Source organism: Delphinus delphis, chromosome 7, assembly GCF_949987515.2.
Source record: "Delphinus delphis chromosome 7, mDelDel1.2, whole genome shotgun sequence".
Lineage (NCBI taxonomy): Eukaryota > Metazoa > Chordata > Mammalia > Artiodactyla > Delphinidae > Delphinus > Delphinus delphis.
Window position 1 is genome coordinate 86,247,244 of NC_082689.1, and position 13,771 is coordinate 86,261,014.

At 37.1% G+C, this 13,771-nt stretch overlaps 1 protein-coding gene across 2 annotated transcripts in view; it reads right to left on the bottom strand.

Moving 5' to 3' along the window:
* Positions 1-13,771, bottom strand: part of ARHGAP15 (Rho GTPase activating protein 15) — a 621,121-nt gene that overhangs the window by 120,758 nt on the left and 486,592 nt on the right. For both annotated transcript variants that reach the window (XM_060015714.1, XM_060015716.1), the window contains one exon: positions 5,851-5,985. In XM_060015714.1, coding sequence (XP_059871697.1) covers positions 5,851-5,985 — 135 coding nt within the window. The remainder of the gene's footprint in view (positions 1-5,850; positions 5,986-13,771) is intronic.

Genomic DNA, 13,771 nt, shown 5'->3' on the forward strand with positions numbered 1-13,771 from the left:
AGGCAACCTCTAGAAGCTAGAAAAAGCAAGGAAGTGGATTCTCCTGCAGAGCCTCCAGAATATCGTCCTTCCGGCACTCTGATTTTAGCTCAGTGAGACTAAGCTTCAGACTTCTGTCCTATAGAAATATGTGGTAATAAATCACTGTTATTTTAGGCCACTGAGTTCAAGGTAATTTGTTATGGCAGCAATAGGAAACTAATACACATGTCCTATAGGACACAGTGCCTCTAATTCAGAAAACACAAAGAAATCTGAACACCCTGAAGCAGCCCTGGAAGCACCACTCCAATATGAATTAGAATGGCAGAAGCCTCTAGAAAGAAGCCATCCTGGTAAATCGGGACTCTGCGCAATAGTGTCAGAAATGAGTAAGGACATTATAAAAGAAAAAAAGCAAAGAAAAAGAAAAGCAATTACAGACGCCAGGAAAAAAATAAATAAAACATCTGCACAAGAAAAGCACGATCCAACTATAAAGGGAACCAAATGTGGCCAAGAGTTTAAGCAATTTTTGGAGTGTAATAAAATAGATTCTATTGGACCTGGTGAGGAATACTCTTTGACAAGTGTAGGGATTGTGACAGTGAATTCTAAAGAAGGAATCTTTGTGAAACCTCTTGGACAGGTAATGAACAAGACTTACAAACTCATAATAATGCAAATATCAACACTGTTTATTAGTTTTCTAATTGGTCAAACTATTAAAATTTAAAGGAGTTAATAACCAGAGATTGTGAAAGAAAGGAAGAGAGGTAAAGGAAAGAGTAGAAAGGAAAATATATTTACCTTACAAAGGAAAGTTAGGAGTTACTGTAGAATGCTGAATGAAACAAGAAACAGAGGTTTATGTGTATTATTCAACATCTACATATAATAATATGACTATCAAATGCTGGAGGAAGTGAAGTAGAATAAATTAATATTTCATATTAGGTATTATCTATAGTAGATAAGTCAAGAAGTAGAGATATTATCCAGAGTTATGAAAGTAACGACTACAAGAGATGAAAACTGAAATAGTTGAAGGAGGTTTCCTCTCATGAATAGGCCTGGGGATGTGAAGTGATAGGGCCCAATCTATCACTTTCCATCATGAACTCCTCTGTAGAATCTGGTTTGGTGCATGTTGTAATTTGATAAAAGTGAAGAACTGTATAAAGGAACATTAATAACACTTCAGCTTGAAACAGGTACTCATATGAAATAGGAAAGTAACATTGTCTATATCTAAATGAATTTCAAAAGGGGATAGGTGAAAAATTGGTTACAAAAATAATACAGTGGAGGGTTAAAATGTACTCAAAGAGGGCAATATTTAAAGCACTGATGCTTTTAATATCTAATAGTAAATACTGAAACATAGCTCACCCTTGGAAAGTTTTAACTTATTTCTAACCTAGAACTCCAATACTAAAATTTCTGATCATTTCATTCTAACCTTGGTTAAAAAAAAGACAGAAATGACACGATCTTATATAGAATGATATGGGATATATAGGTTTTATATAGGATGATGTAACAGACAGATATTTGGCAACAGCTAGTTTAGTTGTTAGTTATTCTTCCAGCAAGATTTCTTTTAGATAAACAGTCCCAGAAATGCAATGTAGGATGATGGAAAGTATTTATGTTTTAGAGTCTGCAGCTTAATGCTAAACCTAATCTTCTGAGCCATATGAACTTGGGAAATATTTTGTGACTTACTTTTTTCCTCTGAAAAATGAATTTCTTTCAAATCATTTATTGAGCACCTAATATAAAGGAAATGTTATGTTGTATTATTCTCATAGTAACTTTATGAGCTAGAAATTACTTTCCACATGATTTTTCCATTTCTTCTGTGTCTCCTGTGTTATTTTCAGAAATAAATTAGATAATTATAAAAAGTGTCAACAAGTTTTCCTCCTCTCTTTCCCTTTCCCAGGAATTTTGGAAAAATGCAGATAGTAAAATAGAAAAGACATTGTTTGTTGTCTCTTTTCTTTGGATCGGTAGCGGCACCAGAACAAAAGAGATGGGAATAGAGGAAAAACTTTGTACATTTCATAGGATTTAGATGTACTGGAAATGTCCAGACCCCCTGCAGGCTTTTAGCCACAAGATTGCATCACCTATCATAAAACTCTAAAGTCATGCTTTTGTACTGAGTTCACATTTACAGTATTAATAATGCCTTCAACACAAGTCATTTCCAGGGAATTAAGTCCTTGCAGTCAGTGGGTTAAATCCCCATGAAATAACCTGCAGGTGACCCAGTTGCATTGACCTCAAGTATAGAATTTCAGATCAATAGCTGCAGTACTTGGATTCTGAAATATGAAACAATCGCTAGTGTTTTTGTTACCCCAATGGGTGTTATCAGACAGGAAATCACTATGGCAATTGTTGGTTCTTATCATATTAATGCTTGTTTTTGGTCCAAAAAGAAACTACTTAAAAAAGTAAATGCCTTCTGTTCACTCTTCTTGGAATATGTAATGATGACTTTCAAACATATAATAAAAATTAACAGTATTTCAAATAGCACAAATGATCATTAATTGCTTGTACACGAAAAAACATTTCTTCTTCAGAAGCAAAGCATTCCAGTTGGATGTAAAATTCCTTTTGGTCTGTTCACCTTTTCACTCTGTCATGAAAGGGTAACAGAAGATCTCTCAATTTGGGGCCAAATAGAAATCTTAAGCCTTCACAAACTGGGCTTGGGGGTAGTGAGACAGTAAAGGAAAATAACGTTATAGCTACACGAACCATGACAGTGACTGGCATGGAGTTTTGCTAGTGGCTAACCAGAGACCAGACATCACTTCAAGCATTTACACCAACAGAGGGAATGATTTTGATGCAGGGAACTGGTTACCCATGTGATGAAGAAGCTGAGAGCCAAATAAGGAAGCCTGAAGTCACCAAGAAACCAGACACTGCAGGAAGCCACTACCAGGCTGGAGGGACAAAGGGAGGAGGGTCCACATCACCAGATGGAAGATGGAACCAGAATGGGCTGAAGACATGGAGGACATCATGGATCCTCAGGTAGAGAAGCTATCTGAGGCAGATGGGTGGGCAAGGGATAGGGGGTGGAGGATAAACTAAAAAAACTGGTTGGTCTTTTCCTTCCCCCTCCCTCTGCCATCTATCACCAGAGACTTCCACTGACTGTAGCAGCAGGAAGCCAGCCCTCAAGAGCACCTCTGCGATACAGCTGGCTAGGGTCAACCTTCCACAGGTACAGAGCAAAGAAGTGATGGATGAAGATGGTCAAAGAAGCCTAGAGCCAGCCTATATGGACATCTCCCCTGCAGACAGACCTCACCTGGCTGGTTCCTTTTCATAAAGAGCGAAGAATTCATGGGCAGGTCTGTTGAGCTTCTCATGGTATAGATTTTACAAGAGGCAGCGAGAGCTATGATAAAGCCCAGCACTTCCCTGGGACTGGATATGGATGTCCTTATATTTTGGAAAAACTTTTTTACTCAGTTAGTGCACCGTGGAGTAAAAGTGCCTCCTCTGGTGTGGTTTTGCCATTTCCAAAGAACTATGTGGCCATTCTGCCATTGCTTAAGGATATTTAAACATGAACTACAACCTCAAGCTGAGTTGAGAATTCAAGAACTAATGTCAAGGTTATGTCAAAAATGCATGGATTAGCAAACATATGTCCCTTTCCAACATCATATTTCTTAGCCATATCAGCCTCTTGGTTAGTCCCTCCATTTGACATATTAAAAATACTACGTACTACATGAGTTAGGTAAGGCAAGCCTGCTGAGGGTGATTCTCCTTGCCTTGAGCAATGAAGGAAAAACTCCCGTCTCTTTGCTTCCAGATTACTTTCTCAAACAAAGCTCATCTGGAGAAACACTGTTAGCATTTGTTCAGTATCTTACATCTCTAAAGGACTTTCTAAAGCACTCTCTCATTCATTTTCTCCATAGCTTATTTGATAGGTGTTGGAAAAAATCCTCTCAATGGCCATCAGTCACAACAGCATGCTGCCTACCTCAATTCTGCTTTGTTAAGTTCTAACCATGCCAATAATTCTGAAATTCTGTCCAGTTTGGAGTCAAGTCTAGGATAGACCAGAGATGGTCCTCCTCTTTATGGAAATTCAAAGGACACAACCTCTCATGGGTTTGAGGGCCTGCTTCCCACATCTCTTAGACTAAGGGAATGGCTTGCCTAATATCTTCAGAATCAGGTTAACTAAAGGAAGCTTAAACGATGGGTATCCTACATCATAGCCCTCAAATCAGCACATGCACAAGTATATTTCCAAATAAGACAATTCTCACTTAAAAGTATGGTGACCACGATGTGAAATTTGTATGAATTCTCTAAATATACATAATCAGAAATATGTACCCAAATGCAAAAGCCCCCAGTGTCTTACCAGAACACTGTCTTCGCATTATGAGTGATCTTCCGTGCTTGAGTGTTCCAAGATGGAATATCAGAATAAACTGTTAGGGAAATTCATGCTTGTTTATTTTTTCTTTATTCCTCCTTTTAAAAAGAAGTGAAGAGAGCCTGGGAACTATAAAATACTGTTCTTGAGAAGCAGAGGGCTCATGACATAAAAACTCTGACAGGGGATATGAGCTCCAGCCTCACTTCAAAACCCATATTTAAAGCACTGCTACTCTATTCAACAACAACAACATCTGAAATTGTGAGCAGGCAGCAAGAGAAAGACCTTGGGAGAATAAGCTCTGCTTTATTCCTCTTGATATCATTTTGCCAGAGCTTTAAACAAGCGTGAAGACTTTTGTGAAATGAAAAACAGAATAAAAGGGCATATTGAGGGGCTGTTTCCAACAGGCTCCCCATATCCCACTCCCCCTAATGGGAACACTGTACACACAGCCATCCAAGATCAGACCTCCTAAGTAGAGCACTTTTTTTTCTTGGAGATTATTCTCATTTGGACTTTAATTAAGCTCCTGCCAGGCTTGCAAGCTTTTTAATTTTACCTTTCTTTCTTCTTTCTTTTTCCTCCTTGAATCAGCTTGCTTGCCAGGAAACTTTTTCCAAGCTGTCACAATCATAGTAAGTACACCCTAAGATGTTAAATTTAGAGATGTACTAATCGTTGCTGCTCCGAGAATCAATAGCAGAAGTGTCCTTGCATTTGGAAAGATTTTCATTCATTCATTCATTCGTTTTTACGTGTGTGTGCGCACGCGCGTGTGCGTGTGTTATGAATGAGAAAATAATAGAAAGGAAGTTTCAGGGGGTATACAATGACTATTGGCTAGTAAGTGATACGACTCAACCTCCCATAAGGCCACCAGCTTAACAGAAGAAACTTTCCATTACTTAATTTAATATTCACATTGTTTGTAAGCAAATTGTAGCCAACTCTTTACTAGTGTTGGTGGGTGTAGGGTGAGCAAGCTTTGAGAAGGTGATGCCTCAGCTGATGATTTAACACCTCTTTAATGAAATGTAATAGTTAATTCACTTCGGTTCTTTTTCAAGATCTCCTTGAACTCAGTTAAACTCACTGTGATTCTGAAAGTATAAAGGTAGGGGCTAGGGAGGTGGAAGGTGGCCCCTGTAAAGCAGATTGCATGAGAAGCCATTTTCATTTGAGGAGGCTTAGTTGAAAACTGGCCACCCTAAACAGGATGCCTTCTTCTTTTTTTCTTAATTTTTCAAAACACTTAGATAATACTGCAGAAATAAGACTAAGCCATCAAAAACACCAAAACTAAAATGAAAGCTGTGGAGCATTGGGGATATTATCATCACCATGATTGCTATTATCACCATTCTTATTATTTACTTAATAGTAATTCCACACTGCCAGGTTATTGCACCAACCGCTCCTGTCTGTAAGGTACTTACTGATCGCCTCCACAAACCGCTCAAAGAAGCTGTAAGGGAAGAGCGGCTCAGGCAGCTCCCGGAAAAACATCTTCAGTGCTCCAGTGACAACGTGGATGTCCTCCCACTGGCTGTCGTCCAAATTCAGCTTCTCTTCTGGGAAAACACGAGGAGAAATGGAACAACTGGTTTTAATGAAACAATTACAAGACACTAATTATTATGTTAATGTTTGCCTACTATCATCAGCAACCGTTAACAGCCTTCTGCACCTAGAGGTTTGGTGCTGTGCATGGTTTTTTTTTTTTTTTTCCTTTTTTCCGTAGGACGGGAACATTTTCAATGGAATACCATCTGTAGGAGTGCGGCTAACAAAAAACAAGAGACACAAAGAGACAGTGCCATTGACACAGTATGTCAGATACATTTATTCCCATAATGCATCAGTATGAAAATTAGCATCACAGCTCAACATGATTCAAAGCTATTTGGTTTTGAGGCCGAGGGGCTAAGAGTTGCCAATGATGGCCGGCTCAAGGGACCGGCCTAAAGGCCTTGCTGAGCCAACAGGAGACATATGCTAAACATGGCAATAGAAAATGAGTTATTGCTTTACATGTGTTAGTCTTGCTATGTACAAGGGAATAATGGGTAACACTTTTTTCCTTCTTTCACTGAATATAAAGTCAGCAAGGAATAGAATAGTGAGTGAGAAAGGATATTAATTCCTTCTTCCTGCTTCAAAAATATCTTTTTTTAGTTTTCATCTCAGCAAGGAAAATGTGCCCAGCAACAATATTAGACAGACCCCTGTTGGCCTACGTAGGCTATGCAAAGCTGTCAAAAATGATAACACACTAAAGACAACCCACAAGTGCTTACCAACTCCTCTTAGAAATAACGGAAATGTTTGCTTGGGAAGCTTGAGTGAGTTGAGATATTTAAATATTAAAGAAAATAAAGGCCACAATAAAGTTCTTAGAAGAAATAAAGAGACGCTGGGCAATTATTTCCTTCCTTTTCGTCTTCAGTATGAAAGTCTGGAATCATTCTCACCCAAAAAGTGGATGTAATAGGGTCTGAAAGTGACATCTTTGCATACAACTAAAAGGAAGCAGGCATAAAAGCATTGCTGCTGATCCACAGCGTTTGTCTTTCTGAACGTACAACACAGAAGAGATTTTGGATTCTGGGCTTAATGAAAACTAAAGCTAATCATTCTGGACAACCTGGGGGTTAATGGGAAAGCAGAGTATCCTGGCAAGAACTTAATAGGTATTTGGTCAACTAGAATTGTGTTTCCTTACCGACGTCCGAAGCTCACATTCAGATGCCTGCTTGTGTCAGTTTTATGAATGCAGAGGAGAATTGACACCAAAAATGTAAGAAAAGCTGAGAATTGTCACTATAGGGGATCTCTGCATGGGCTGTTCTGCTAATAGTCTTCATGTCCTTTTAAAAATATTAGCCGAAATCTTTATCAGATCTTTTTTTCTAAATGGACTATTACTCCCAGGGCTAGTAAGTTATGTTCCTGCTCAATTGGCTGTTTGCAAAGAGAAGGAATGAAGGTGAATCTGTTTATTTCAGACGGGCTATTTTCTTTTCCCCTTTCAGCCTTCATTCCTACCTCGGTCATAACACGATAATTTGATCCACAACAAAATCAGCAGAGGAGACCTTCTTTCTGCCCTGCAATCATTTTTGATTGATTGTATTTCAACAATTAGTCTTTTATTTGGCTACACACTATTGAAATAGGACGACAGCATCTTAGCAGGCCAGCTTTAAACAGTCAACTGTTAACAATAGCATCAAAAAGGGAGACCTGATGGGGTTTACTGTCACTTTAAAGAACGGGTTTTTCACGTTGTTGAAATCTGTCAGATATTTTGAAATGTCCCTCTCACTATGGTGCCACACCCCCTGCGTGCCCTTATAATAAAATTGGTTTTACTCCTGATTAAATCATTTTCTCCCTACCCACTACCATACTTCTCATAATGGACCTGTGCGTTCTACAGCTGGTGTTCTTCCCATGGTACCAATTCTTACTTTATCTTTTAAGCACTTTGCTGCTAAGATCTCATGCAGAGTGCTTATGTTTTGTTAAGAGCTTCATTCTTAGAGAAATAGCTTAACACATGTTCTAAAAATGTTGTACAACTTATTGCTTAAAGCACATTTAGAAAATGTATAAGTACAGTAGCTTTGGCACTGAACTTTAAGTGGAAACCTAAATAAACACATACACACACACAACACACACACATGTTCACACACACAACTATCTCTACCAAAAATTTATCACAAAAGTCCAATACAAATTGTCGTTTTGGTGCATAGGTTTAAGATCGCCAAATGAAAGTGTTCAGCAGGTAAAAAAAGAGAATGATTTTATCTTGAGCAAGAAAACACTAAGAACAAATAATTGCTTAACCAAAGGCAGATGCCAGTAAACATCAGTTAATTCAATTGACTGTGAAAATGAAATATTTTAATATACATAAAAGATAATTTACCAGTCAATAAATACCATTTGATTATATCCACTCAAAATACCATATAACATATCAACTTGCGTTACTTAAACTAGCATTCCTACTATGTAGTCTTCACTTTAAAAAGATAATTTGTAGCCCCTCAACAAGTAGCTTCAATAAATAATATGGCAAGTGGTTGGAAAGAGTCTTTTTGTATATAATACCTAATTTTTATATTAAGATTTTTTGTGAACAACCAAGGTTAAGATTCCTTGTAAACCAGAGGCCTTTAAGGCATATTTTTCAAGGCCACTGTGACTTATTTAAACATGCAGTTGTGTCCATATTTGCACACCTTCTCATGAATCCAATCAGTTCTGAAGATGAAATGAAGATGAAGTGATACCTGTCTCCACGTTAACGGGTATCATTATGAACACATTTGTATTACCTGATAGGCATTTTCTAACTAATCTGTTGGCAGTGATGATGTCTTCCGCTTCCCCTCTTTTCAATAGAGCAGGATTTCTCAATAGTGAAGCACTGTTGACATTTGGGGCTGAGTAATGCTTTGTTATAGGGTCTGTCCTGTGCATTCTAGGATATTTAGTAGCATCCCCAGCCTCAGCCCACTGGATGCCAGTAGCACTTCCCAGGGCTGCTGATGAAAAATATCTCCAGATATTGCCAAATATCTCCTAGCAGTGAAAAGTTATCCCCAGGTGAGAACCACAACAGTGGAGCCTGTAAGAGTCTATAAAAGTTACTCAATAAATATCGATTTATGAAGTTTACCTTAGGTGGGCAGAGAAATAGAAAACTAGATATGTGAATACTGAGATTTCTTTAATATGAACCTAAGAGTTGGTAATTATTATTGACAGAATAAAAACCTTTTACAGAACAAAATTCAAAATTCATATGACTATATTTCAGGAAGCTTTGCAACAGGAAGAATAACCAACAGTTATTCAGTGCTTACACCATACTAGGGACTATGCTATGCACTTTCCATTTATTATCTAATATAATTTTTTTTCAGTAAGACAATGAGGTACATGCTATTGTTATCATCACATATTTTACAGATAGGAAAAATGAGGCATGGGTAGATTAAATAACTTTTCCATGGATGACAAGTAATAAACCCAGGATGTAAGCCTCCCCTCAAAACCACTATGGTCAGACTAATTTTGGCTGGAAGAAGCTGAAAGGATAAAGGCAAATAAATAGCAATTGCCAGTGGTAGTAGATTGACTATTACTTCAAAGATAGTGATTTTTATATTTTATCCCTAAATATCTTACTTGAGGCTATGCTTTTACCTGTAAACTTACTCTGATCTTTCATAATTACTGATTTATAGAAGGAACAGATTCTTATATAAACAGATATAAAGCGAATTGGCAATAAAAAGAAACTGCATTAGGAATGGGACAGAAGATGTAGCAAATTGTTATGTGGTGATGGAGTGAAGAGGAAATATGATAGGGTGAGAAAGAGATTATACAAAACACCAGGTCTGGATTTACCACTAATTCATTGTATATCTATTTATTTATTTGTGAAATGAAGATATTCAGAAGGATAGTTGTTGGTATCAAATGAGAAAATGTGTCTGAAAAACATTTGGAGAGTAAATATATATATATATATATATATATATATATATATATATATATATATATATATCCAAGACACCACTATGATAAGGAAAGTGAATAAAGCCCAAATAGGCAAAATACATTAGGGATTAAAGCAATGGAAATACTGAGCAAACATCATAAACCATTCTGGTTGTTTTAGAGGATTTACCTCAGTGTGATGTAATCTGTCATATGAACTCAACAAAAACTTTACATGCTGGAGTTCAATACTGGGAAGAAGTCTGGTTGAATCAAGATATGTCACAATTATCATGCTGATAATCTGTGCTCGTTTCTCCTGGCCCTCTACTTAGGCTACCGTAAATTCATTTTGGTCATGGCTTTTTGCTTAAAGCATTTAAACAGAATTGAAGATAGGTTAACCTCCAGAATCCAAAGTCACTATGTGACTTTTATGATATCACAAAAAATATATTTAAATATTGTATCCAAGCATTCAAGTGCATCTTGAAATGTCCTTCCTTGAAGGGACTTTTGTGTATTTTATTTTTTAAATAAAAACTTACCTATATCCAGCTAAAAACTATTTAAAATTTAAAAATTTTGACAATAGCTATTAGGAATAATCTTTTTTAAAAAGGAGAACTGAAGGATGGACCTTTTGATAGCCACAGTAGGTCATGGTAATTTCCATGGAAAAAGGCACATTTAAATATCACTAATAGCTTAATCACCACTTTCCTCTTGTATTATGTATTGCTCTATAGACTGGTGTAACCAGAAGTTGCAATATCAAGACTGACTTTAACTAAACTCACTGTGTTAACCTAGTATTGGTTGAAATGCAGCTGAAGATAAACTTGGACTATCCAGAATAGAATAGTTATATAAGAATAAAGAGGCACTTCTTTGTGTATTGAAAAACAAGTACATTTTTACCTTGTAGTTTTTAAAGCCCTTTACTAACTTTTCTTTTACTGTTGCAATAAAAAAATAAAGAGGAAAAGACAGCCCAACTTTCACAGGATATGGAGAAAATAGCTCTGATTTCATTAATATAGTGACAAGAACCTATTACATCATGAAACTCTCATAAAAGGATGTGGTATCTGCTTCCAGTGCAGATGACCACTTAGAAACCTTATCTGAAAGCCCTGCTGGGTACATGAAAGTCACATCATGAATGAAAGAGATGCCAGAGAGACTACTGATCTGAAAAATAATAATATGTTTGTCCGGAAAATCAAACTGGTAGATATAAAAGTGGATAAAACATACTGTTTATCTATAAGGATATAGCTGATTTTGAGTTTAGCATTTAAAGGAGTGGATCAAAAGGAAGTTGGTTGAATCATTTGACTAGCTCGACCTTTCCTGTTGTGTTGGCTCCTTAGAGTGACAGTTCAATCTGATTTCTAGTGGATTAGAGAGGTTCCAAATTCTCAAACACGGTGATATAAACCCCGTGCCAAAACCATCCTCTTTCCACGCTGCACTCGCTAAAGCCCCTCCTATAACACCTTGGGTACAACATGAGACTTCAGTAAGGACAATATCTTTGAAAACTAGGCTGGTTGACCAGTTAATCTGTTTGTTCACTTAGTTTTTATTAAGCAAATATAGATTGAATGGAGACTACATACCAGGAACTGTATTTTGTGCCTTTCAAAGCTACAGCTGTTGAGGCTGCTTTATATTCCTCAAAGGAGAGGGCTTTACCAGGTGCTCAGAAATACTACTCAGGTGAAAATAAGTTAGGTTCTAGACATTTTACATCTTATTTCTGTCCCCTAGAATAATACTCTTTTGACCTTAATGAAAAGCAGGGACAAATTCACCCCTCAAATGTGCTTTATGTTTCTTATGGGCTGAATTGTGTCCCCCACCCCCGCGAACGATTTGTAGTCTCAACCCCCTGTACCCCACCATGTCACTGTATTTGGAGATAGAGCCTTTAAAGAGGTAATTGAGGTAAAATGAGATGATATGGATGGCCTTATTCCAGTATGACTGGTGTCTTTATAAGAAGAGGAGATGGGGACACAGACATGCACAGAACGAAGACCATGTGAAGACATAGGAAGAAGACACGCATCCATAAGCTAAGGAGAGGGGCCTCAGAAGAAAGCAACCTTGCCAACACCTTGATCCTGGTCTTCTAGCCTCTGGAACAGAAAGGAAATACATTTCTGTTGTTTAGTCCCCCACACCCCCATCCCCCCTAGTCTGTGACACTTTGTTATGGCAGCCCTAGAAAACGAATACGATGTCCAAAGATTCTGTGCAGAGAAAGATGTCATGTTCCTAGATCATATCTAGACATTTTCTCAACACATGGGCTATGCCACACTTATGAAATATTATAGACAACAGAAAGAGCTGTTTAGGTAATTCAAATTAAATAAAAATAATTATCTAGATTCTGAGAAAGGGTTTGAAGGTGGAATAAGTTGAATAATTGCTTGCCTATTCAAGATCAACCTAACTATTTCTAATTACTTGATCTATAAACATGCAGGATACTCTCTAGCATGGCTCCCAGACAAAGAATAAAATCATGATTGCTATTTTCTTACTCACTCTAGGGAACATTTAAAAAGTTCTCAGGAAAACTCAACACAAGCCAAATCAACTCTCTATGGCCATGGTATCTATCAAAGAAGGAGGAAAGTGGTTTTAAATATGAAATTTCATATTCCAAAACCAAAGAGATGTATTCCTTACAATGTATCACAGTAATCTCCAGGAAGCTATTAGGATGCTTACATTTGAAAATGGTTACTTTACTGTAAGAGGAGATGGTTTGACCTATGCAGAGAATGGGCACTTTTGCCACCTGGTCTACCAAATCCAGTTTTGTGTGGCCCCCTTGCAGTAGGAAAGAGGGAGGAACCAAGAAAATAAGCAGAAATTCTCTAAGATACTAAAACCTTATTCATAGAAGCTTTTATTTCTTAAATCCACTGGGATATTTTGGCATGCCATGTTAGCTTGCTTTCTATGGACTTCATGCTGTGCATATTTCTTTGGAAATCACTTAAGAAGCCCAAGGCATGCAAATAATGTCACAGGCTAATATGAAATATCTTTCGTTACTCTCTTTGAAGGTGGTGAAGCAGCCTTCTACTATATCCAATACAGGAACTGAGTCAGGAATGAGTATGTCTTATTTTTATTTTTCCTCAGATTTCATCAGAATGTAAATAATAACATAATAAATAGGTACAACTGAAATTTGTGAAGCAAGCGTCACAGATGGAAAGTATAACAAATGTGTCGTTGCTTTGTGCATTTTTAATTTATAACGGCATAACATAAAACATCTCCCCATCATCATAACTCCATGTATAATGCCATCTTATAAAATGATGTTACTGACATTATGCTTCTCTCCAGGCTTCTAGGTTTTTTTGTCTAGGCATCTGAGGAGAGGTAGCCCTGTTCAGACTCTAACAACAACAACAATGACAAAAATGAATTGACTTTATTTGTTAGGATCATAAATATTAAAAAGGATGCATTTCATGATACCAATATATATTTCTTTAATTACTTTCTTACTCAGAGCTTCCAACACTGCTCTTAATTCCATGCAGTCAAAGGCTTTTTGTGCTCTGCAGACACTATACACAATGGTTCGTTTTATTTGACTGTCTTCTCCAAACAGATTCTGAATTTACTTGAATTCCATGGATGATTTCATACATTACATACTCCAAAGGGTAGAGAATCCGTAGGATTAAATTTCAACAGAGTCATTTTTGAAAGTTTTCTTTGTTATCGGCTCTAAGTTTCAACACTATTGCTATTTGTTCTCTCCAAGTTATATTACATTTGTAAATACCAAGCGGA